The 21,811-nt window shown below is 40.6% G+C and overlaps 3 protein-coding genes and 1 long non-coding RNA gene across 5 annotated transcripts in view; 3 read left to right on the top strand and 1 right to left on the bottom strand.

The window, feature by feature from the left end:
• Positions 1–682: 682 nt before the first annotated feature.
• On the top strand, positions 683–1,406 carry LOC112488653 (uncharacterized). The gene is made up of 3 exons (XR_003052971.1): positions 683–770; positions 1,153–1,269; positions 1,391–1,406. It is a non-coding gene; the product is annotated as an uncharacterized LOC112488653 (long non-coding RNA).
• A 174-nt stretch (positions 1,407–1,580) lies between these two features.
• On the top strand, positions 1,581–3,353 carry rbm41 (RNA binding motif protein 41). The gene is made up of 5 exons (XM_025065844.1): positions 1,581–1,592; positions 1,695–1,899; positions 2,445–2,761; positions 2,856–3,003; positions 3,172–3,353. The coding sequence occupies exons 1-5, from the start codon at positions 1,581–1,583 to the stop codon at positions 3,351–3,353; spliced, it is 864 nt and encodes a 287-aa protein (XP_024921612.1).
• A 27-nt stretch (positions 3,354–3,380) lies between these two features.
• The window catches only part of clip2 (CAP-GLY domain containing linker protein 2), a 35,609-nt gene continuing 17,178 nt past the window's right edge, over positions 3,381–21,811 (top strand). The window contains exons 1-7 of the mRNA XM_017041750.2: positions 3,381–4,416; positions 7,748–7,814; positions 11,122–11,226; positions 13,658–13,875; positions 18,258–18,757; positions 21,282–21,406; positions 21,558–21,771. Of these exons, the coding sequence (XP_016897239.1) occupies positions 13,761–13,875; positions 18,258–18,757; positions 21,282–21,406; positions 21,558–21,771 (954 nt within the window). The 5' untranslated portion in view covers positions 3,381–4,416; positions 7,748–7,814; positions 11,122–11,226; positions 13,658–13,760. The remainder of the gene's footprint in view (positions 4,417–7,747; positions 7,815–11,121; positions 11,227–13,657; positions 13,876–18,257; positions 18,758–21,281; positions 21,407–21,557; positions 21,772–21,811) is intronic.
• On the bottom strand, positions 4,977–7,807 carry cldn2 (claudin 2). Of its 2 annotated transcripts, none has more exons than XM_025065885.1 (3): positions 7,707–7,807; positions 7,344–7,574; positions 4,977–7,048 (listed from the first exon to the last, which is right to left on the bottom strand). In XM_025065885.1, the coding sequence occupies exon 3, from the start codon at positions 7,035–7,037 to the stop codon at positions 6,207–6,209; it is 831 nt and encodes a 276-aa protein (XP_024921653.1). In that variant the 5' UTR covers positions 7,038–7,048; positions 7,344–7,574; positions 7,707–7,807; the 3' UTR covers positions 4,977–6,206. The 2 variants fall into 2 exon arrangements, with proteins under 2 accessions (XP_024921653.1, XP_024921654.1); XM_025065886.1 differs by having other exon boundaries at positions 7,697–7,801.

Raw genomic sequence — 21,811 nt, forward strand, 5'->3', positions numbered from 1 at the left:
ATATATATCTCAAATAATTACACTGTTATACAGTATATATATATATATATATCAAATAATTACACTGTTATACGTATTATTGTGTGATTTCCCAGCTTGGACCAGTAAGATCTGTCTGTCTATCATTTTAAAATAGGGTTTGTGGCCGAAGGATTACAGTGCTCAACACAGTGAGAACACGCTTTATAACTAAGTACATACAGAGTTTCTACCAAAACCACAGGATTATTAGGGAAATTACTCTGTAATATAGGTCTGTGCCTTAAAAAGTATCAAGATTATTTTGTATTATGCAGTCTCACCATTAGAGGCCACTGGCTCGTTATATTTTAGCTTAACAACTCCAAAATATTTATAAATTGGTCGAATTTTAATTTGATAAGTTAATCATGTTACGGGAGACATCACATGCATTAGACTGTAAGGTGTGTGTGATTGACGGTTACCTGTGTGTGATTGACAGTTACCTATATATAAGGTATATGTATATTAAGAAATACTGAAATTAAAATTTAATACATTTTCTTTGCGGTTATGGTTTAGTATTTTACGTATGTCGTAGTACATGGTAAAAACCTTCTACAAATAAAACAATTTAATTTATTCGTTCGCGGCGACACAGCACTATAGTTCCCATGATTCCATTCACCGGAAAAGGAAGTACAAAGTGGCAGCATGCGAAGGTAAACAAAACTCCGGCTGAAAAAATGTGTTTCATTTCGTAAAAATCTGTTTTTAAAAGGGTGAAATAGTCAAAACGTTTATTAAAGGTACATTTTCAATTTTAGCAAATTAAATCTAACGTGCCGTATGACACCGCGTTTGTCATATCGTTTGTTGTTGAAGCTAAGCTAAGATAACGGGGTGTCTCTCAGTACATTTTCCATTTTAAAACTATATTTAACTATGTTGTAAAATAACATATTTGTCCAAATTAATTTTTAATAAATGAATTGAACTCCTATAATTGTTTTAGTTTTGGTCCTATGTGGTTCTTGAACTGCATTCATCAGGATGTGTGAATTCCAATCCAATTCCGTTGTGCCCTTTCTTTCGTTTTTGTTTGTTTTTTCTATTCTGAAAGAGTGCATACCAATAATAAACGTCCAACCCTTCTGACATTATGTCGTCTGTTTGTGTTAAATGCATCAGAGTAAGCCGACAGGCCTGTGAGGATGGTCCTTTACTGGAGGAGCAGGAGACGGAGGGTCAGCGGCAGCTGCACAGCCTCCTACTGCAGCAGCTCGACACAGATGTGGACATACAGAGGTAGAAACCAACCTGTTTCTGTCACCTGTCAATCACTATATGCAATAAGAAATGAATTTCCACAACAATATGTATTTTTGGCTCAATGACGCAATAATTCATGTATAATGAATTGCCACAGATGTTTAGCCAAAAGGCAGTGTTTTGCTCCTGCTGCACTTTATCGGCCATTTGGTGACAAGGCGGCCGGCGTGAGGAGCCTGTCCCAGTTCCAGGCCCTGCAGGATGGTGAGAAGGAGGTGACCAGCTTACAAGAGCTGGGTCTGACTGAGGCAGAGATCAAGCTGTGGCAAAGCAGAGATGCTCCAGACATGGAGGAAAAGGTAAAGTCTTCTCAGCCAGAGTGAATATAGTTGTTATTTCCAGTCTTGTGTGTTGTACTATAATAACAGAGTGACATTGAACCAATATTTTTACTGTCACAGTCTCACGGAGTGTGTGCAGCTCCAGTGGAGAAGCAGCAGCGTCTACAGATAATCAAAGACAAGATTGAAGCCAGGGCCGAGATCCTTTCTCGCCCACAGCGTTTTGCCAGCAGCAGGGCACTTTCACGACGGGAGATGGAAATTGAACAAGCGCTGTTTCAGGGGAATGATCGTCTGGGGTTTCTCACCGCACTTTACCACAGAGGTACAGAGGCTTATAAAGAGTCTCCAGGCTGCATTTGAACAGTGTCATATATAAAAGAGCTCAGTGTTTCAGAGAAAGAGAAAAGGTGTTGCAGTTGTTATAGTGAATGGACTGAAGCACAGAGAGGGCCTTGGAGCTTCATCTGGGTGCAGACCCAGTTACTGTCTAGTTTAAATTTTAAATTTTATATTGTAAAACCTATTAAAGAAGACATGAAGCTGAATTTGTGTAAAATTGGAAATTCCAATAACAGTCAAACTAATTTAAAGTCATAAAAAACATTCTTGTATTTTGCACAACATTTGTGTTTGTGTTTCAAAATGTGTAGTTGATACAGTGATTGTATATTAATCAATGAGTGCAGAAGGTGATTGAATTTTTCTACGCAGATGAAGTTACCCAGGAAGGTCAGCAGGGGGCGACAACGGCTGATCCTATGGACTCTCTTTACAGAGATGTTTTCAGTGATGTTTCTCGAGTGCAAACAACAGTACAGTCATCAACAGACAGAACTGTATCCAACCAGTCATGTGACACAAAACCAGACCAATCAGACAACCGGACCAAGCCTCTGTCAGTACAGCAGGATGGACATTCTGAGACGTTAGAGCAGCAGCATCAGAGGGAACGTCTGGACCAAGAGGAGGAAACACAACAACAGGATGCTCAAACGAAGGTAGAAATAAATCAGCCAATCGGCAGCCTGCGAGGAACATCAAAGGCAGGGTCTGCAGATCCGCTGACTCTCAGGGGCCAGATTGACAAGATCACAAATGAAGAAATCCGACAGAACCGTGAGTCTGATGACGGGATCCGAAGTATTCCGAGGTTCTATAACTACCAGCCAGGAAATCCCTCAAAGGTAAAGGGAGTTCTTCTAAATCTTTTTCCAGGGAGTTTACAAAAAATGACTATTTTCTTCTTTTTTTCTTTTCTGTTACATCCCTCGCCTGCAGGTGCTCTGTGTCAAGAACCTCAGTGCACAGGCCTCAGTGGCCCAGCTGGTGGCGCTGTTTTCCAGATTTGAGCCAGATAAGGGACCACCTATTATTTACAAGTTGCTGACGGGAAGAATGAAGGGTCAGGCCTTCATCACTCTGTCAGGTCAGAAACTTCACATCTTCACTGTCTCTTGAAGATGAAAACGTTACAGAAAAACTCCCTCATAAACATGAGTAAAAACATACTGACATAAAATATCTGACTTGGATAAAAACGTATATTTAAGTGGTTCAGATGACACAGTTTTTATTTGTTTTATTTTTTTGACAGACCCCGAAATGGCCCAGAATGCATTGCAGTTGATCCATGGATACCGGCTGCTTGGAAAACCACTGGTGGTGGAGTTTGGCCGAGAGAGACCGGAATTAGAATCCATGGATACCGGCTGCTTGGAAAACCGCTGGTGGTGGAGTTCGGCCGAGAGAGACCGAACTCTCGAACACTCGAATTAGAGAAACAGAAGGAGAAGAACCAAAATAATTGAGCTGGCCTTAAACAGGATCAAATATTAATGAACTTTTCTGTAACTGTCCAGCTGCAGTTTGTGGCATTCTAATATAATGAATGTCTGATTGTTTTATAAAGTTATTTATTTAAACATCTTTTTCTAGTAATTATATATGCCTTTTTTTAAGCTGTAGATTTGTACAAAAATACACTAAAATGATGCAGAAGTTAAAGACAGTTGTGAAATCATGCTGTGAAGTAAAGGTGTTTTCAGGTAAGTGACTGTTTGTTTTTTATCAATTTACACAACACAATGTGAGCAAATAAGCAATTGACAACTATAATACTCGCATTTGTCCAGTGTTTATTTAGGTTGAAATGTACAGAATTATCTGTCATCAGAAGACATCAAAACTAACTTAACTTTGGTGTAATGCTTTTACTGGGACACCTGATGGAGCCAAACGTGCATCACAGCGCTTTACAATGTGTTTCTCATCACGTATTAAGTATTCATAAAAATTTAATTCCCAATTTAAACAGTTTCATTTGAGACACGTGTATTATATTATTAGAAGCAGTTCATGTTTGCCCAGATCTTTTAAATACACTTTATATTACCATTTACACAGACATCTACTTTTGTGGATAATTTATCCACAATAATCTGCCTGAGTCGTCATCTAAGGCTAAAATATTTTGACCAAGAGTTAAGACTTTAAACAGAAAAAAATGTTTATTTGAATTTGATTTTTTTTTGTGCCAATGTCACACTAAATATTTAAATGCTAAATGATAATCTATTTGAGTGAGTAAATATTAAATGTAGTAATTGTAGTTTTTTTTGAAGGGAAAAATAAAACATGTATTTTCTAAGAAAGTTAATAAAAAGCAGACCAGGGATAACATGTGGCCAATTATCACCAGGTGAAGAATAATGGATGAGCTGAAAAAACAGATGAGATGGAAACAACACAGATGATGGAAGGAACAAGACTAACGACAAGACGACATGTCTCTGAGACGACAGACAGAGCTGCAGCAACGAAGGGGAAACCAAGTCCAGAGGTACGTGAAACTTTATTTAGTAAACAAACAGACAAACATTTAATCTAAAAGCAAATGTTTGTTTTTGTCAAGATTAGTTCACACTCTATTTTTTTATTATTTTTTTAAAACCAAATAATTTCAGTATCACTTATACCTGCACTCTTTGTGTTTTGAACGTTTTCCTGTTTTTTCCCTTGTTTTTCTCACAGCTTTCACGCTTCATGTTTTCCCTGGCCCTCTTATCTCTGTTGCTCTCGGTCAAACGTGAACCAGTTCAGTCCCTGACCCACAATCCAGCTGTGAACTGAAGCCTCATGTCAAAAAGACACTGACTTTGCTAAAACAAAAGTTTGCTAAACGTCACCTCGGGCATACTTGATTTCTGAATACCTGAATATTTTTGAATTCCTAACATTAAAGTAAATAAAGACATTTTTTTAGACATAAAGAAAAGAATATGGAAAAAATAAATAGTAAAATGTTTGACTAAAGTAGCTGAAAATGGCATAGAGTATTAGTATTTGGACCAGGTTTAAAGTTAATAATTATTAATGAAATAAGCAAAACATGCCATGATATGTCAATAACTTATAAATGTTTATGAACAGTATCTAGTTAAAAAGACAGTTAAATGATGCAGGACTCTCCTGATTCCCTAACTCTGTAGCACAGACGTTTGTAAAGTCCAAAAACAGACAAGAATGAATGTTTTTATGAAGAAGAATCCAGTTTAAGTCCGTACGATGTTCTCACAGTCCTGTTGACAGTGGAACGTCAAGTTCCCGACCCCGCTGTGAGCCAGGTGGATTGTGGGTCGATCGATGTCACAGTGACTGTGTTTGTTCACGTCTGTTTGTCTTTGACTTTGTTTCCACATCAGTGTCTGTTTAAAACCGTTCAGTTTGATGGAGTTTCATCTGTGTACTCCACAGTCACTTCAGTATACAGTACGACTACTGCAGTTATTGTATTTAATATTTGCTGAAAAAACATCCAAACACCTCAAAGTTAAAAAATTAACACAGAATGATATAAAAAATTTAAAAAAACATGCATGTAACAAATATTTCGTTTTATTTTGAAAATATAAAAAACACCACCAACAACAGAAACAAAACAATAACACATTCAGGTTAAATCAGTCAACGTGTCATTGATCGTCCAAGCACAACTGCGTCCAGTGTCATGTGACACACACATATGTACTGTATGTATATGTGTGTGTGTAGTTACGCAACACTACAGTATTTTTGCATCATAAATCCGACCACCAACGCTCATATGTCTGTTTACACTTAAATGCAACTCAGGAACAAAGAGAAATGGACACTGGTTGAAGTTTGATTGTGTATTCGCTTCGACTGGTCTGGTCCATGGGAAAGGATTGGATTTGAAAATCTAAGACAAAACATTTTGAAAATATATGAACTGCTTTACTTAACTGTTAAACTCTAGATTTTTAAAATCACTCAAGTCTTTTTCACTAGGAACTTAAAATTCCTGTCACTTTCCAAACCTACTGGCCTTCCTTAACCAAATCCCATTTTAGATGACGTTGTTGATCCATCACTGAACCTCAGTAAAGTTCAGTCTGTTTTTTTTTCCCCTCAGTTTAACGACCATCATATGATATTGTTGTTTGTCAAGTTTTAAAATGACGATTTTCTCTATGGACTTTGGTGTGCTGTAAAACGTCACCTTCAGAGTCATACACCTAATACGTATATGCGTATATACGTGTATAAGTACACGAACAGTACGTGAATACATGGTAGTAAAAGTGAGGATTTAGGTTCGACAGCAGTCGGTCAGACGTATCCTGTGATGTCATATCCTGCCGCCGTGGGCTTCTTCGCACCTCGTGCACTCGAATGGGAACCATCGCTGGTGTCGCGTAACAATGTCTGCCCCCTGCTGGGCACATTTCCCCTGGCCACCTGCAGCGTGGGGTTACGGTAAACCTGTGAGGTTGTCCGTAGACCTGTCCCGGACACACCTCCTCCTCCTCCTCCTCCTCCTCCAATAGGGTACGGATATGCTCCTCCGTGGCGCCCCCTGCGGCCACCGTCCTGCTCGTTGCAGCACGACACACACAGCATCCCGCCTCCCAACATGGAGACCAGCGCCGAGGCCAGACCCACGTACAGGCACTCGCCCAGCTCAAACTTCATGCTGGTCGGTACACTGGGTCTGTAGAAGGTCTGGACCACCTCGTGTGTGGTCCACGACACGGGGATGAGCGCCAGGAACCCCGCGGTGAGGAGAACTGCTCCTGCAGCACCGGCTACCCGACTCTTCGTGTCACCAGCGCCGTCCAGACAGACGGTGCACTGCATCCCCAACGCGGCCATCGCGATGGCGAGGACGGACAGCACCAAGGAGATGACCATGAGCGCCCGTGAGGCCTGCAGGTCAGCAGAGAGCGCCAGCATGGAGTTGTAGGTTTCACACTGGAAGGCGCCGGTGCTCTGGTAGACGCACTCCATCCACAGGCCCCTCATGTTGGCCACCGCCGTAACGATGTTGGAACCGATGTGGGCGGAAATCCGCCAGTACGGCAACACGGTGGCCACCAGCGTTCCCAGCATTCCCAGCAAACCCAGGAAGAAGCCGATCAGCTCCAGAGCGGCTGACGCCATTTCAGAGGCGGCTGTGACAACAACATGAAGTAAACATCAGTGGTCCAACAACAGAACCCTGGGGTACACCCACGTAGACTCCACTGGTCTTTTACTTCAGTTCTCTGTTTGGACTTTGACTCAATTATTAGTAATTAATTTAGTTTAATTATTCTTTAGAAAATCCACTGAACTGGTTGATTTTATGTGAATGGATTTGCGTCTGCTGTCAAACTGCTAGTCAGCACAAATCTGCGTATATAGAAAATAATGCAAAAAAATTTGGCTATTTTTATATTCAGACACACACACACACACACTGGTTACCTGTCTGAAGTTTGCAGCAGTGAAGGAGGTTGAAGACGGGACTAAGTGCAGCTTCAGTCTGGTTCCTGGTCCAGATCTTCCTCCTGCGGTGGAGAACTATGGTGGTTCTAACGTCTCCTGTTCACTTGTATCAGACTCAGACTTCCTCCTCCTCCTCAGACTTTGACATTGTCACCGCTCTCCTTCTTCTTCTGCTCTGCTGCTGCTGCTGCTCTCAGAGACACTCTTCCTCTGCATTAAACCAAAATAAGCCAAAATATATATATAAAAAACCCTTTTAGAGAAAATGCTTCTCTTCAATTAACACATTACAAAATATATATGTGTGTGTGTGTGTGTGTGTACATGCTCACGCTCACGCACACGGTCTCCCTGACGGTGTCTCTCGTCTCTGTCTCTCTCAGATGTTCCTCTCTGTCCTTTTGTTGTTTGTCCCGATCCCAGACCTTCACCTTCTCCTACAGCTGTCAGGTACACATGACACACACACACACACACACACACACACACAGGTTAATCATTACTTTGTTTTTTTTTTAAGTTTAAAGAAGACCTTTGGCAGCAAATGTTCGGTCGATGAAATCAAAATAAATCTCAAATGTAAATAATGTGAGAAACAATTAAAAATTAACAGTTAAAGAATAAAAAAATCAATATTATTATTTTTCTGTTTAGTTTCCCTCTGAAAACCAATTTCTTTCATCATATGTAAAAGAATGAAAAATATATATTATTTTAAAATACAGATCAAATATTCGGTTGAATTTGTCACAGTTTAAAATAGTTTTTTTTAAAAAGAAAAATGAAAACACTCACCACGTCAGACTGAGACTCTCGTCCAGATGATGGACGGAGACGACCGTCGTGTCATTTTTTAAAAACCTCCGTGTTTTGACCTCTGTTTCTTCAGATCTGAATCCTACAGATCTGGACCCCAAAGTTGGACCTTTTGCCCCTTAATCCCTGCAGCAGGCCCTCACATGGCAGCTGCATCATAATGGGATTATATGTTGTAATCTGGTCACTTCCTCCGTGTGGAGCAGGGTTAGAACTTTGAATAAACACTGAGCCTTTTCTTATAAAACACAGAGAGGCTTTATGTGGAAAACCCTGCATATTAATGAGTGTGTGGCGCTTTTACTGCCCCTTCTTACTGAACTTACTTGATAACTGTAACAAAAAACAAAAAAATTAAAACTAAAAATGTGCTTCAAGAATTTTTGCAATATAGAAAAATGTGTAAAACATCAGATTTACCAACTCTAACTGACTTTGAATAAGTTATTTTGTTACAAACACAGTCTTATTCTGCACTTGTAAATGTGTTTAAACTTAATTTACATTCAGTGAAAATTATTTGAATCAAATTAAATTATACAATTGAGAAAATAAAATGATAGATAAGAATAGAAGTTTGAAGCGCCAATATTTTCCACTAGATGGAGACAAAGATTCTAATGGTTATTTTGCTACAGCAGTAAGATACTGAGAGAGAAGCTCTTATTTTTATGTTTCTCTTTTATTTTGGTTTGTGGTTTAAATGTAGAGATATCTGAAGTTTGCCAAACGAGGAAAAAAGTAATGGATTTAATTGTTTGTTAATTAGCAGAAATGTCCAAAAAAGGGACAAATTTTAATCTGAACCAAATCAGTGTTTGTGTGAACATCCTTTGCCTTCGGGAATGATGTTGTTCCAAGCATCTTGGAGGACTAACCACAGATTGTCTATGTACAAAAGGTGACTCAAACTCATCTAATTACATGTAAAAATTGATTGATCAGGTATATAAATATAGTCCAAAAATACCCAAAATATTTTTAAAAATCAAAGATGCTTTGCTGACATGTTGAGACTTAGATTCAACAAAAAACAAAACAATTTCAAACAATATTATACACATGGCCTCAGAGTCCTGTCCACTGTTAGCCTTCACCACAGCCCTTTGCCCTGAGGCTGACCCCCATCTGGGCTCTATTTATCATTCAGAGCATGCAGTGCGGAGAAGAACTCTTAGTCAAGGGTCACTTGTTACTCAGCGACCCCAGAGCTGTGGCTGGAGCACAGAAACCTGCCCAAACAACCACCAAGCTGCTGCTGAAAGGTGACATCCCAAAATAAGCCAGGGTTCATTTATAACAGGTTATGTTTTCCTTTCACACTGCTTTTAACCAAACTCCACTGCAACTTTCATGATCATGTCCATTTTTATGCCCTTCTGCCCCTATTTTTATAATCAGAAAAATATGTAATTTGAAAAACAATGCCTGGCCTTTTTTACGTTTAAGGAAAGCTATATGTAATTTGAAAAACAATGCCTGGCTTTTTTTACGTGTAAGGAAAGCTCTTGCTTTTGCTTTTCACACAGAGTGTGCAAGGTAGAAAACAACGAACATTTAAATTTGACGTTTGTCTTAAAATTCATATTCATATTCATAAGGAAGATAGATAACAAAAGTCTCAAGTCTGGTCCTGGGAAGATGCAGTTGCGTACTACTAGCAGTAGAGGTCTCTGTTTCTCGGTAACACGGCTGTCAAACTAAGCCCCGCCTACATATGTAATCTAACCAATTACCTAGCTGGTATGATTGGGTCTGTTGACTCATCCGACCAATCCATACACTCTGAAACCAACCGGAAACTCTGTAAAGATTTATCGTCAAGATTCTGGCCCCGCCCACGGAAATAATCAGAAAATGTACATACTTTACGGCGTTTATTGGAAATTTAAATTTTACAGAGGAGCAGTTAAGTCATTAAATTTCTTTTTCAAACAACATATGATAACAATAACATTATAAAATATGAACTTTTTATAATTTGCTCGGTTCTGAGCCTTACAAACTCCCGTCAGAAATAACTATATTTAATTTATACTTAAATGTAGGTCAAAATAAATACCCCTTCTTTGCCAATTCAAATTTTAAATTGTAAAATTAGAAAAAGCTTTTTAATTCGGCATCAGTGATACTTATCAGACGTTACATTATTGTATATAATTGGACTTATACGAGTGTCACGCCGATTTATCTCCCATCGAATATGGATTGCCGAAGGCGTTAAAAGATACAGGGAGTCGCCCTGTATTAGTGTCTTGTCTGGGAGAGAGATTTTGGGGAAAAAAAGAATTGGTGGATTTTATTAATTCCGAATAGTAGTGCAGTAACGGTAACAGGAATAGCTACTGAGTCATGATCTCTGAGTCATAGTGGTTGAGTGAGAGAGAACGGCGAGGTTAAATCCCAACATTTTTTAAACGGGATTCGTCACTCGGGGAAAGACTCATCTCATGTTTCCCACCGGAGGCTGTACTGCTGCTGCTGCTGCTGCTGCGTTCCCCCAACCCCTTTGTTCAGTTCAGAGCCGGTGGGTTGGGTCAGAGGGGGAGAGAGGGAGATAGAGAGAGAGAGAGAGAGAGACAGACAGAGGCTGTGCTGACCAGCCCAACATTTTTAACTACTACTGAAAGGGAATCGTAAAAGACTTGGGAACAACATCAAGGAGCCGGTTTCCGTTTTAAATCATTGCCGGGAACCAGAAAAGTTGTTGCTGATGCTGCGTTTCCTGCGTACGGACGAACAGCGCCAGTGATCGTCCACTGGAAAAACACAAGGATGCACGTCGATCATCTGGCTCCAAAACCGCAAAATCACTGACCCACCATCACCACCACCATCTGGGCGCTGCTGCTGCTGACACCGTGCAGTTGTTTTCCTCCTGCTCTGATCCTAAACCTGATCCTAATCCTGATCCACGCCGGCTGTGTCTTCCACTCCTCAGCATCCATATTTGCATCCCAGGGAGTGGCTGCTGACACCAAAAACACCTCAACCGGGGGCAAAAACAGAAAGTTGCTCTCCCTTTTTCAAAATTCAGCACATTAAGGTGAGTGATCTGCCTTTTTCTTCTGCATCATCTCGTCCGTTATGATTAATCCTGGCTGAGACTTTGACTGAAGGGCACTGTGTGTGTTGGAGGAGCACGTTGTCGCAGTAGCTACAACAATGGATCAAACTGGTGGTGTTGTGTTGCATCTTTTTTTTTTTGTTGAGGTGCGCATTATCATCCTTCATGCTGCCCTCACTGCAGAAACCAGGGAGTCCAGGCCTGTCCGGTCGTAAAGACGAAATAAAACCAGAGAAAAGCGACGTCCACGTCATGATCATTATGTTTGATTGAGCCCAAACTGAACACCTCATCATCATCATCATCTGGATGAAGGCAGATTTATTGGAAAATGCTCTGATTTGCTCTGATTCTTTTTCCAATTTGAAGCTGCAGTGTTTCATATTTAAAGGAGGGGTTTATTGGCAACATTAAAAACGCCAATAATGAGAATGTTTGTATGAGTGTACAATTATAATAATGCAGTTTTACATCTACCTTATAAAGAAGGGGTTTGGCTTCATGGAGGCTGCCATGTTGTGCAGCCATGTTTCTGTTTGCATTTCAAAGCAAACAAAAAGGAAAAATGCTCCAAAACTTTAGATTAGATGCATAAACCATTGAAAGGAATAATAATAATAATAATAATAATAATAATAATAATAATAATTTTAACTTTATTGATCCCATACTTAGGAAATTCTTGTGTTAACAGCAGATGAGAATTGTAGAAGAAAATTGTGAAATAATCGTGGCCAGTCACATTAGCTTGATTATTTTGATGCCTTCTGCTCAGGAGAGGACTGAGCAGAGGAGTCCTGTGTGTGGTATTTTGCCATCTCACCAAGAGACGCCACAAACTGTTGTGTAACAGGAAATCCATCAAACTGATTCGTAGGTGTTGTCGTCTTTAGAAGTGTTGGAAACAAGGCCAACAAGAAATACAATACACTCACATACACTGATATATTTGTAGAGTTTTCTCTTATTGTTCTGGAAGGAGTGGACATTTGTACCACTAGTACCACTAGGACTGTATGTTGGCAGGCACATTTGCTTTTATATTCTGCTGTATTTTCAGCATTCCATACCTCAGTACTTCCTAGTGTGCGTCCGTGCTCCTTTGATGATCTTTGAGCCAAGATTTTCTAGGCCATGCTCCACTTTTCTGCAGTGTCTGTCACTCACAGTCACTGCCCGGTCTGTGGAAGTGGATAAGTCGACTGTGAAAGGCAGCATGAAGAAGTTAGGTGTACTTTTTTAGTGATGCATTTGGTTCATTAAAAACATTGGATTAGCACGTGTTGTATAGTTTCAGGAGAAATAACAAAGTACTATATCAGTACATGTTTGGTCTGACGGTGTTAATGTGGTGTTCCCTTCAAGGCATTGTGGGTAAACATTACGCAGGAATCTTCTCAAACAGCACATTCTGGACCGAGATATTTGAAAAATGAAAGACAGCGCCAGCAGGAGTGACACAACAACAAACCAGACTGGGAACTAGTTAACCTGCCTAAAGCTGCGCTAACAGTTATAACCCAGTTCTAATCCTGTCCAAAAACCCAGCTCTCAAACTTTCAGGAAACCTGCACAATGATTCAACGTTGCCTTCGGATTATTTCAAACAGTTGTTGTTTCTGTTTGTCTATGCAGCAGTGACAGGGAGAACAATTAAATAGGTGCCACTAGGTGGCGTTAGATGCTTGTAAAAAAAAGAGCTGATGAAAAAAATGGTTCTTTGTGTCTTTTTTTAATTCCTGTGGGTATATCAGGGTCATATTCAACTGAACTGGCCAGGGTTTAATATTGAAGGAATAAATTGAGTATCTTGAACCTAGAAGATGGTTTTATTTCTTTAAATATACTTTTTGGGGACATTTATGTCTTCTACTAATATTTCCTGTGTTGTCTGTGTTTGTCTCTCCTTGCGATGAGCTAATAGTGGACTGTATTTTTCACGATAGCCTCAGATGGATATCTGGTCATCCAACATTAAAGCAATAAATACCGCATGTATGTGTTATTTTAATAACTCTTTCAGTTGGGGAGCCTAGTGGTTGAAGGATTGGACTTCTAATTGGAGGGTGTCTGGATCAAATCTCGGCCATAGCAGAAGTCCAGTCCACTGCTCCTATTCCTGGGCTGTTTCATTAAATCAATCATTCAATCCAGAGAATTTACATTAGGGGATAAATATAGTACTGAACAAATAACATAAAAAGTTTAATGCACCTGTGTTTGTCCTATGTCCTTCCCTGTAACTTTTCTTCACCCTGACATTTGTCTGCTCCTCTATGATTTCTGCATCAGTCCTTGTTGGACGTTTGACGTAGCAGTAGAAGCGTCCACTGACAACATTCTTCGTATACTTCCTGTCAATTGTTTCCATATGTGTGACTTCCTTTTCCTGTTCTTCTTTTTTTCCCAGTAGCCAAACATGGAGAGTGAAGGTCACCACTCACACATCTAGTGCCTGATCCTCGAGGCCTCATCTTCGTCAGGTCCAGACCCGGTCTCCCTGCCACTGTAGTATGAACATGCTCAAGTCCAGTGGACTGAAAATCCCAGGCCGAGGGGCCAAGCATTCCAGCCCAGTGGGAAGGACCTCAGTGGGCGGAACGTCCAGCCCCGTCATCCCTAAAGACAGTGAGTTACTTCCTTCTCCTGACCCCATTCCAGTTGTTACTTCTCATCACCGGATGTGGGTTGAAACTTTTTATTTGTTTCTGTAACACCCACTGAAGTTCATCTGTGTTAGATTACACAGATCTGAAGGCTTTTCTCGAACCTAGTCTTCAAACGTCTATACCTAGGGGAGTGGAATTCTCCACCCACTGATGAATTTTTGGGTTTATGTAAAAAACAACAGACCAGGCTTTTATGGAGTTCTGCCCAGCATCCAGGCACGGCACAGGGTTTATATGTACTGTCACTTTCTTACTAAAATATTTTTAAAAATATTTCTACGTCAAGCTAATTTTGCTAACTAGTTCTTAGTTAATCTTCATAAACTGTTTCTTAGTTAACCTTCATATTTATTGTTCTTCGTAAATTGTGATTATTTATATGTTACTATTTATAGCTACTGACGTAACTATTACCTATTTATAAGACATTTTTTCAAGTGCTTAGTTTTTTCTTGCAAAAAGCTTTAGCTGCCATTCTTGTTGAGTTTGTTTGTGCTAAATTTGACCTTTTTATTAGGTTTTTGGCTAAAGTTTTCTGTATAATTTAGCTCTGTAGTTTTTGTTTTTTTATTTAGACAATTATTGAATTAAGTCACTAAATGGAGCGCGTGCATTCTTTCTTTTATTTTTTGGTGGGGTGATTGTTTTGTTAAAGATACTGCTGTTTCTTTTTTTTCCTTGATAGTTGCCATGTTTGCATTGAGTGTAATTGTTCATGTCTGTGGTTTTCTGGTTTCCAGCAATGACCATGTGTCAGTACTTTACAAAAACAAGACTCCCAAAAACATCGACTGTATATCTTTCAGAAGAATGTTAATCTTCAGCATATTTACATTTTTCCTCTAAAGGCTGAGACATGAAATCATTGTTCGTATCTAAAGTACAGAGTTATGGCTAAGGAGTTATTTAGTTGTGTTATGGGACTTATAAATACCAGTCATTAAAATCTAAATAAAACATCAGCAGGTCGCCCGATCATCTAAATCCTCAGATAAACATCGTATTATTGGACCAGTGAGCTTTGACCCTACAGCTACTGGAAGATTGAGCTCTGACCAAAATTAGTCATTCCTGAAAAAAACACTGTGAATCAGAATTACAACCTCTGTCTGCCAAAACATAACCACAGCTGTTCTCACTTCATCCTCCCCCAGACTGATCTCCCTCCCTCCCTCTCATACATACACACTGCTAAATTACAGCTTTACTTAGGCTGAAGTGAACACGACTAAAGAATAACCAGCCGTCCTCCGGCTGAAAACACTCCTGTATCTCATTAGCGTCAGTGCAGCGGGGAAGCTTCATGTCACACTGTGTTGTGGTTCATGTTTAGTGTGAAGATTCATGGGGGCAACAGACAAAAGAAGACACAGCTGTAACCACACAAGTGGTTGGAAACTCTGGATCCAGTACATGCTTCTACCACTGATTATTGTTATTAATGTGGCATTAGCATTGATATAATGTGTCAGCAAACTAGGAAACTATGTTTAATTTGGTTATTTAAAAAGATTCTTGAATTGTGTTTGTGTTTCAGCCATTTAAAGTTAGATTACTCGTCCTGCTAACTCTTAGCGTCAAACAGCAGCGGTTTCCTCAGCTCTCTCAACTCGTTTAGCTGTATTAGCTCGATAAGCTCAATCACTGTCACAATGTTTATATCTGAAATGATACCCTCTGTTTGATTGACTAGCTGTTAGCTGGTGGTTAGCTGTCGTTATACAGTATATTTCCTATAAACCTTCAATGCAATATCTACCGCCCCCTTCTGTAGTATGTTGAAGTTAACATTAGGAACCTCTGATTATGCCGTGTTACCGTCACTATCAGAACCACACTGTTGTTAGAGTCTGAGTCCACTGAGGAACTGGTTCCCTGTCCCAGATTGCTGTAACACCGTTCTGGCCTCTCGCCCCAAATCTCAGCCCTTCTGTTTGTTGGTTTTAGACAAAGAGACTATGAGAAGGGGCCACTGTGTCGAAGTTGGCAGAGTTTACTTTAGTATTCTTAAAGACCTGTATATAGAGTGGCAGTCAGCGAGGGAATGAGGAGAAAGAAAATGTTTCTTTCTCCTCATTTTTTTTACTACCAAAGCTGTGCCACATATGATGGTGCTGCCACGTCTGCAGGAATTCTGGAAGAGACACAAAAGGTGTGGTGGCATGATGTGGTGTACTTTCAGCAGGCTAACCCTGCTAACACCCTCAGCCTCACCACTAAATCAAGTTTAGGTTTAAATAAAGTTGACTTCTATGGGGAATAAAATGGCAGAATGACTGCAAAATAAAGAAATTAATTTTAATATTTTTTAAATTTTTGATAAAGGTATCACTGCTGAGACTTTTATTTTAAAGGTTTATCCTCAGCAGAACTACAGACGTTTGAATTAAAGAAAAAACTCACATGTCAATAGACCTGACGTTACTGGTGATTTAAACCTCTCCTTCTTCCATCCTTCTGTTTTGTTCTGTTCTACTACAAGTTCCAGACTCTTCCAGGTGTTGGAGTTTTCAAACTCTTTCAGCATCTCTGTTTGTGTTGGTGTATTCACTGACATGAACCCTAATGGCTAAAAAAGGAACAAAAAGGTCAAAAAAGATTGCAGTTCAGCCCCCGCCATCTGTCACTGTCTGTGCTGCAGCGTCACAGACGGAGCTCTTTTACAGCCACCTCTGAGCGCCGCTGCTTCTCCTCCTCTGGTTCTCTCCTTATGGAAACCGTGTCTGCAAACTGAGACAAGTTAATAAGTAAATACGTGGATAAATTAAACACAACCCAGCGGAGTGATAGAGTTTAATGAAAGACTAAAAGACAGAGGATGAGCTGATAATTGGGAGGCGGAGGGTGAGGACCAAGCTGTGGAGGTTTCATTGTGCCCTACGGATGAATAGTGGGATTCAGATGGTGGTGGTGGGAGGGGCCAAACACAATAGTGAAAGTAAGGGCCGCGTTTCCACTTCTCCTCCAGCCCGGGATCCTTTTACCCATGATTCCATGTTGCTTAGGCAACATTCTAACAGAAGAAAGTCCACACTGGGTTTTACTGATCTGCTCTTTATATCGTTAACCCAGTGTAAAAACCAATGTAATTAAATTAAACCTCACACCGTTTATGAGGAGATGAAGTTCAGTGTCATAACCAGTTTTCTTTTTGTTAACATTTTGACTTCGTTCATCTTACACTATTCTCATCTGTGATATTTGATGGTTAAACCATCTCACATGACAGCATATGGAAACAATTGGGGCATAAACCACAACATCCCACAAAGCCTCAGGCCTGGTCTGGGGGACGTCGGGTCGGCACTTCTGAGTCTCTGGTAGATCAACTTTAGACTTCTACTGACACAGCACTGAGGCCGGTGCTCAGTTCAGCTTAGGCTGAAAAGGTTCAGAAACGTCAGTGTTAAAACTGTGGATAAAAACTTTATTTTTAATTCTAGCTTAAATAGGGTTCATATATATATATATATCTATATATAGTCAGAATGTCAGAGAACTCCATGTGTCAGCACTGATAGCATCGTATTATATTTGCTCTGACACGTTTCAGGAGGAATCGAACTAATGAAGCCAAAAGTTGCTGAAACTGCAATTTCATGCTGGACGCTGACACAGAATACAGTATTTTTTTTTCTTGGTCCAACTAGATAAATGACTCAAAGCAGATAATGCTGGACCGTGAATGTGAATGAGGACGATCACACAACGCACTCAGTGTTTACATCTGGATCATCGTGTCAGGAGAAGCTGTAACTGAACGACTTTGGTACAATGACACGCATTGATAAAAAAACATGTTCAAAGTGAATCAGCTGACTATAAAGGAATGGTTTAGGTTTTGTTTTTGTTTCACGTGCCGTCTACGAGCCCTGAGACACAGAAGTTAGCTGTTACTGAAAGAAATAAAGGTCATGTTTTTTTTTTATTTAATGGTAGAGCTAAGGAAATGATTTATGTCTGCTATCATTTTAAAATACTGTATGTACCCCTGCTGGAAATGTCATTTTGTAGATGAGTTTTGCAAGAACAAACGATCTGCAGATCTGCGGCTGCACGTTTGGGATTTATTCTTTACTGAAGTAAATCCTAATCATCGATTTCCAACTCAGAAGTCTGATTTTTTTTAAAAAAAAGCAAACTTATCGATTTCCAACTCAGAAGTCTGATTTAAAAAAAAAGCAAACTTTGAACAGACTATAGTAAATCAAAAATATTCTGTGTAAGCACCATTTACCATTTTCCTCTCTAGACAGAAAAAATACAGATGGCTGTGGTCAATTATGGGGCTGGGAACAGTTCAGAAAAGCTCATGGTGGTTTCTCTCTCTCTTTTACCCAGACACCCCGCTGAAGCCGACCACACCAACTAAGATCTCTGAAGAGGGTGATGACGTCCTGGGCGACTACACTCTGGGTGAACAGGTCTGGGTCAACGGCGTCAAACTTGGAGTGGTAGCCTACTTGGGGGAGACCCAGTTTGCCCCGGGACAGTGGGCAGGCGTGATCCTGAATGACCTAGTTGGCAAAAATGATGGTTCAGTGGGCGGCGTGCGCTACTTTGAGTGCCAGCCGCTGCAGGGAATCTTCACCCGGCCCTCCAAGCTCACACGGCAGCCTGTGGGCGAGGGCAGCGACAGCCACTCCACCGACTCCGTCTCGGCTCAAACTCAGACAGGAGGCAACGGCGCCCCTCCTGGTCAGAGGGTGGTAGTGCCACTCAGAGAGGGTCTGCTCAACAGCGCAGTAAAAACAGGAAATGAGTCGGGATCCAACATGTCTGATAGTGGCTCCGTGAAGAAAGCCGGAGATAAGGATTTACGAGTTGGAGATCGAGTTCTGGTAAGATGCCTTGTGTTGGTTGGTACATGATCTTTGATTTTTGGTTATTGTCTAATAATCTGTGACGTGATTGTTGTTGTTGCTTCATTCATCACTGTGCTGATGGATAAATTGATGCAACTTTGAACTTGAAATTTGCTGGTTGTCCCTATCAACATCATTTGCTCTAGTGTAAATGTGTACCTTTAAAGATGCCTCTTCATAAGGCTCTCAGATGTTTTTGTATTTTTAATCCACATCCAACCTTTTTCTAAACCTAATGTAGGTTCTATGGGTTCTGTGGCCGAGTTCAGTCCTGGAATTTATCCAAGAGCTCTTGAGGCATGACCTATAGTTTGTCCTAGTTGGACAGTCTGACACCTAGCAACCAATGCACTTAACACAGTGCAGGGTGTCATAACAGATGGCAGATTTAGATGAGTAGTTTCACCTGACCTACAAGGCTCTGAGGCGATAGGAGACCTGCAACATATGAATGAACGCATAGTAAATATATACAAGGATATATAGCCCCAGCTAGTAAAGAAGCAATTCAGATGGAAACATATACAGTATATCCATATGAAACAATGATTTATTCTTCATCAGTGGTTTGAGTTTTCAAGAATTTTGCAAATCATTTCTTTTGTCCAGATTTAATATTTTTGTCCAAAGAATCCAGTCTGATACGATGAGACCAGAAGAAATATATATATATATATATATATATATATATATGTGGATAGTGTGGTTGCCTTACAGGATGGAGTTCAAGCACCAGAGGAAGCCGTTGGTCATCCTGTGTGAAGTTTGCCTGTTCTCCTTTTTTTTCCTCAAGTTCTCTGGTTTCCTATCAAAGAACTGTCCAGGGTGCACTTTGCCCTCATGAAAAAATCTCATGGGTTTGGTGCCAGCTCCCCCTACATTCCTAATATGGTAGATGATGAATGAAAAGACCAGACAAATGATTATCTGTAAATATTTGTCACCAAATAAACCAGTGGCAGATAGTAGATGTTTCCTGTTCCCACTGGAATTCTAATTCCAGTTCCACAGAGGCCCCTAGGAAGAATGGATTGGTGCAGTGTAACGTAAAGCTTGTTTTAATCCCACTGGGAAGTTCCTGTTTTTCTTAGTCCTGTCTGGTGTGATCAGCACCATCGACCCTGCAGGATACACAGGTTAGCAGTCAAACATCTGGACGCTGCTCGTTCCTATCAGCCGTTCGCTTATTATCCCATTAATGTACAAAGAATTCTTCACCATATGGAATTCACTGGCCTTCAGGTCACGTTGCTCTCCATTTACTGATGGACACCAGGGATACTTTCATCAGATTCAGTGCAGCTGGAACCAGAAGGGGGAGCAGAGGATGGTCAATACTGTAAATCACTCTGGATTACTTTCAGCACTTAAGAAAGGAGAGAACCACTGCTGACACATTGATCACTGAATGCATCTATTTCCTCAGCCTCCACCATGTAATCTATCCCAGCAGTGTGGCTTCAGTGTTCTGTTGCTGTCGTCGATGTTGCTTCACGTCCTTTCCTCTGTTCCTGGGAATTCAACACCAGGGAAAAAAATCTTTCAAAATGGACTAAGAGTGGGGACCTTATATTAATACAGTGTATCTATAATGTCTATATTTGTCTTCTAATTAATAACTGCATTACAGCTTTACTAATTTGTAACTGTGTCATCTGCATAAAGTGTGACTTAATACATCAAATGGCAGACAAACTCAAACTGAAGCTCAGTCTTTGGTGTCAAAGTGGGTTGACCATGAATTAAGCTGCTCTTTGTCTTGCCCCATAATGATCGTGACTTGTTTGTTTGAACGTTAGGCCACAAACGAGTTACATGTGGTCAAGGCTTAGGATAAACTGGAGAAAACCTACAAACTATATGGTTCAGTGTGTGGCCAGTCATGAGTAAACACTGCTTTTATTGCGTCAACCCGACCATTTCTATTACGGGGTAAAATAGGCTCCTGGGTTTTCTTTCAGAATAAAAGTTTGGCCAAACAGTCCTTAGTTGTAAACCTTGGAGACACAGAAGTTTCACTGTTCGTGTCAAACTCCTGTGTCGGTTCTTGTTACTCACAGTGTTCAAGGTGGCTGCTCCTCATATCTCCAGAGTCTGGGTGACACTGACACTGAGTCACTGAGACATCGCACAGTCGTGCTGACAACTAAACATAGCAGTTAATGCCTGCTGACGTCCCAGCATTCCCTGCGGCCATGCACTTTCTGGCCTCTGTGGCCTAGCAGGTTGAATCGGTGGCTGAATGGAATCGTAATGAGTACACAAGATTCATAATTCAAATGCAGACAAACGTCTCTTTTTCACAAGGCCTGTGATAAGGTACAAATATGTTCACTGCAATATTTGCTTGTTATAATTTTGATGATTTTCTCAGTTGGCTTTTATACAAAAGTGGGACAAACTGTGTTTTTGAGTTTTAAAAATGTATTCATCAACTATTCAATTGTAGTTGATATATTTTCATGCAATAGTAATTTGAATTATTTGACCATTCTCTCAGGTGGGAGGATCAAAGATGGGAGTCATTCGTTATATGGGTGAGACGGACTTTGCTAAGGGTGAGTGGTGTGGGGTGGAGCTGGACGAACCTCTGGGGAAGAACGACGGAGCTGTGGCTGGTACCAGGTACACACACACACACACACACACACACACACACGTCTGGTTTGGTTTCACTTTTAGCTAAATTTTTCAACCTTTTCCTCCACAATTATAGACGCAGACTTTGTCAGTTTGTTTATAAAACGATCTTCATCCTCTCCATCCTCCTCCTCAGATACTTCCAGTGTCTCCACAAATTCGGCCTCTTCGCACCGATTCACAAAGTGATCCGCATCGGTTTCCCCTCCACCAGCCCTGCCAAGGCCAAGAAGAGCAAACGCATGGCCATGGGGGTCTCGTCATTGGCCCACAGCCCCAGCAGCTCCTCCATCAGTTCAGTCAGCTCGGTGGCCTCCTCGGTGGGTGGACGACCGAGCCGAGCTGGACTGGTAAGATGGCTGCCTCCTGCGTCCTCCCACCATTTTGGCT

The sequence above is a fragment of the Cynoglossus semilaevis genome, chromosome 19 (assembly GCF_000523025.1).
Source record: "Cynoglossus semilaevis isolate Cse_v1.0 chromosome 19, Cse_v1.0, whole genome shotgun sequence".
In the NCBI taxonomy this organism is placed as follows: domain Eukaryota; kingdom Metazoa; phylum Chordata; class Actinopteri; order Pleuronectiformes; family Cynoglossidae; genus Cynoglossus; species Cynoglossus semilaevis.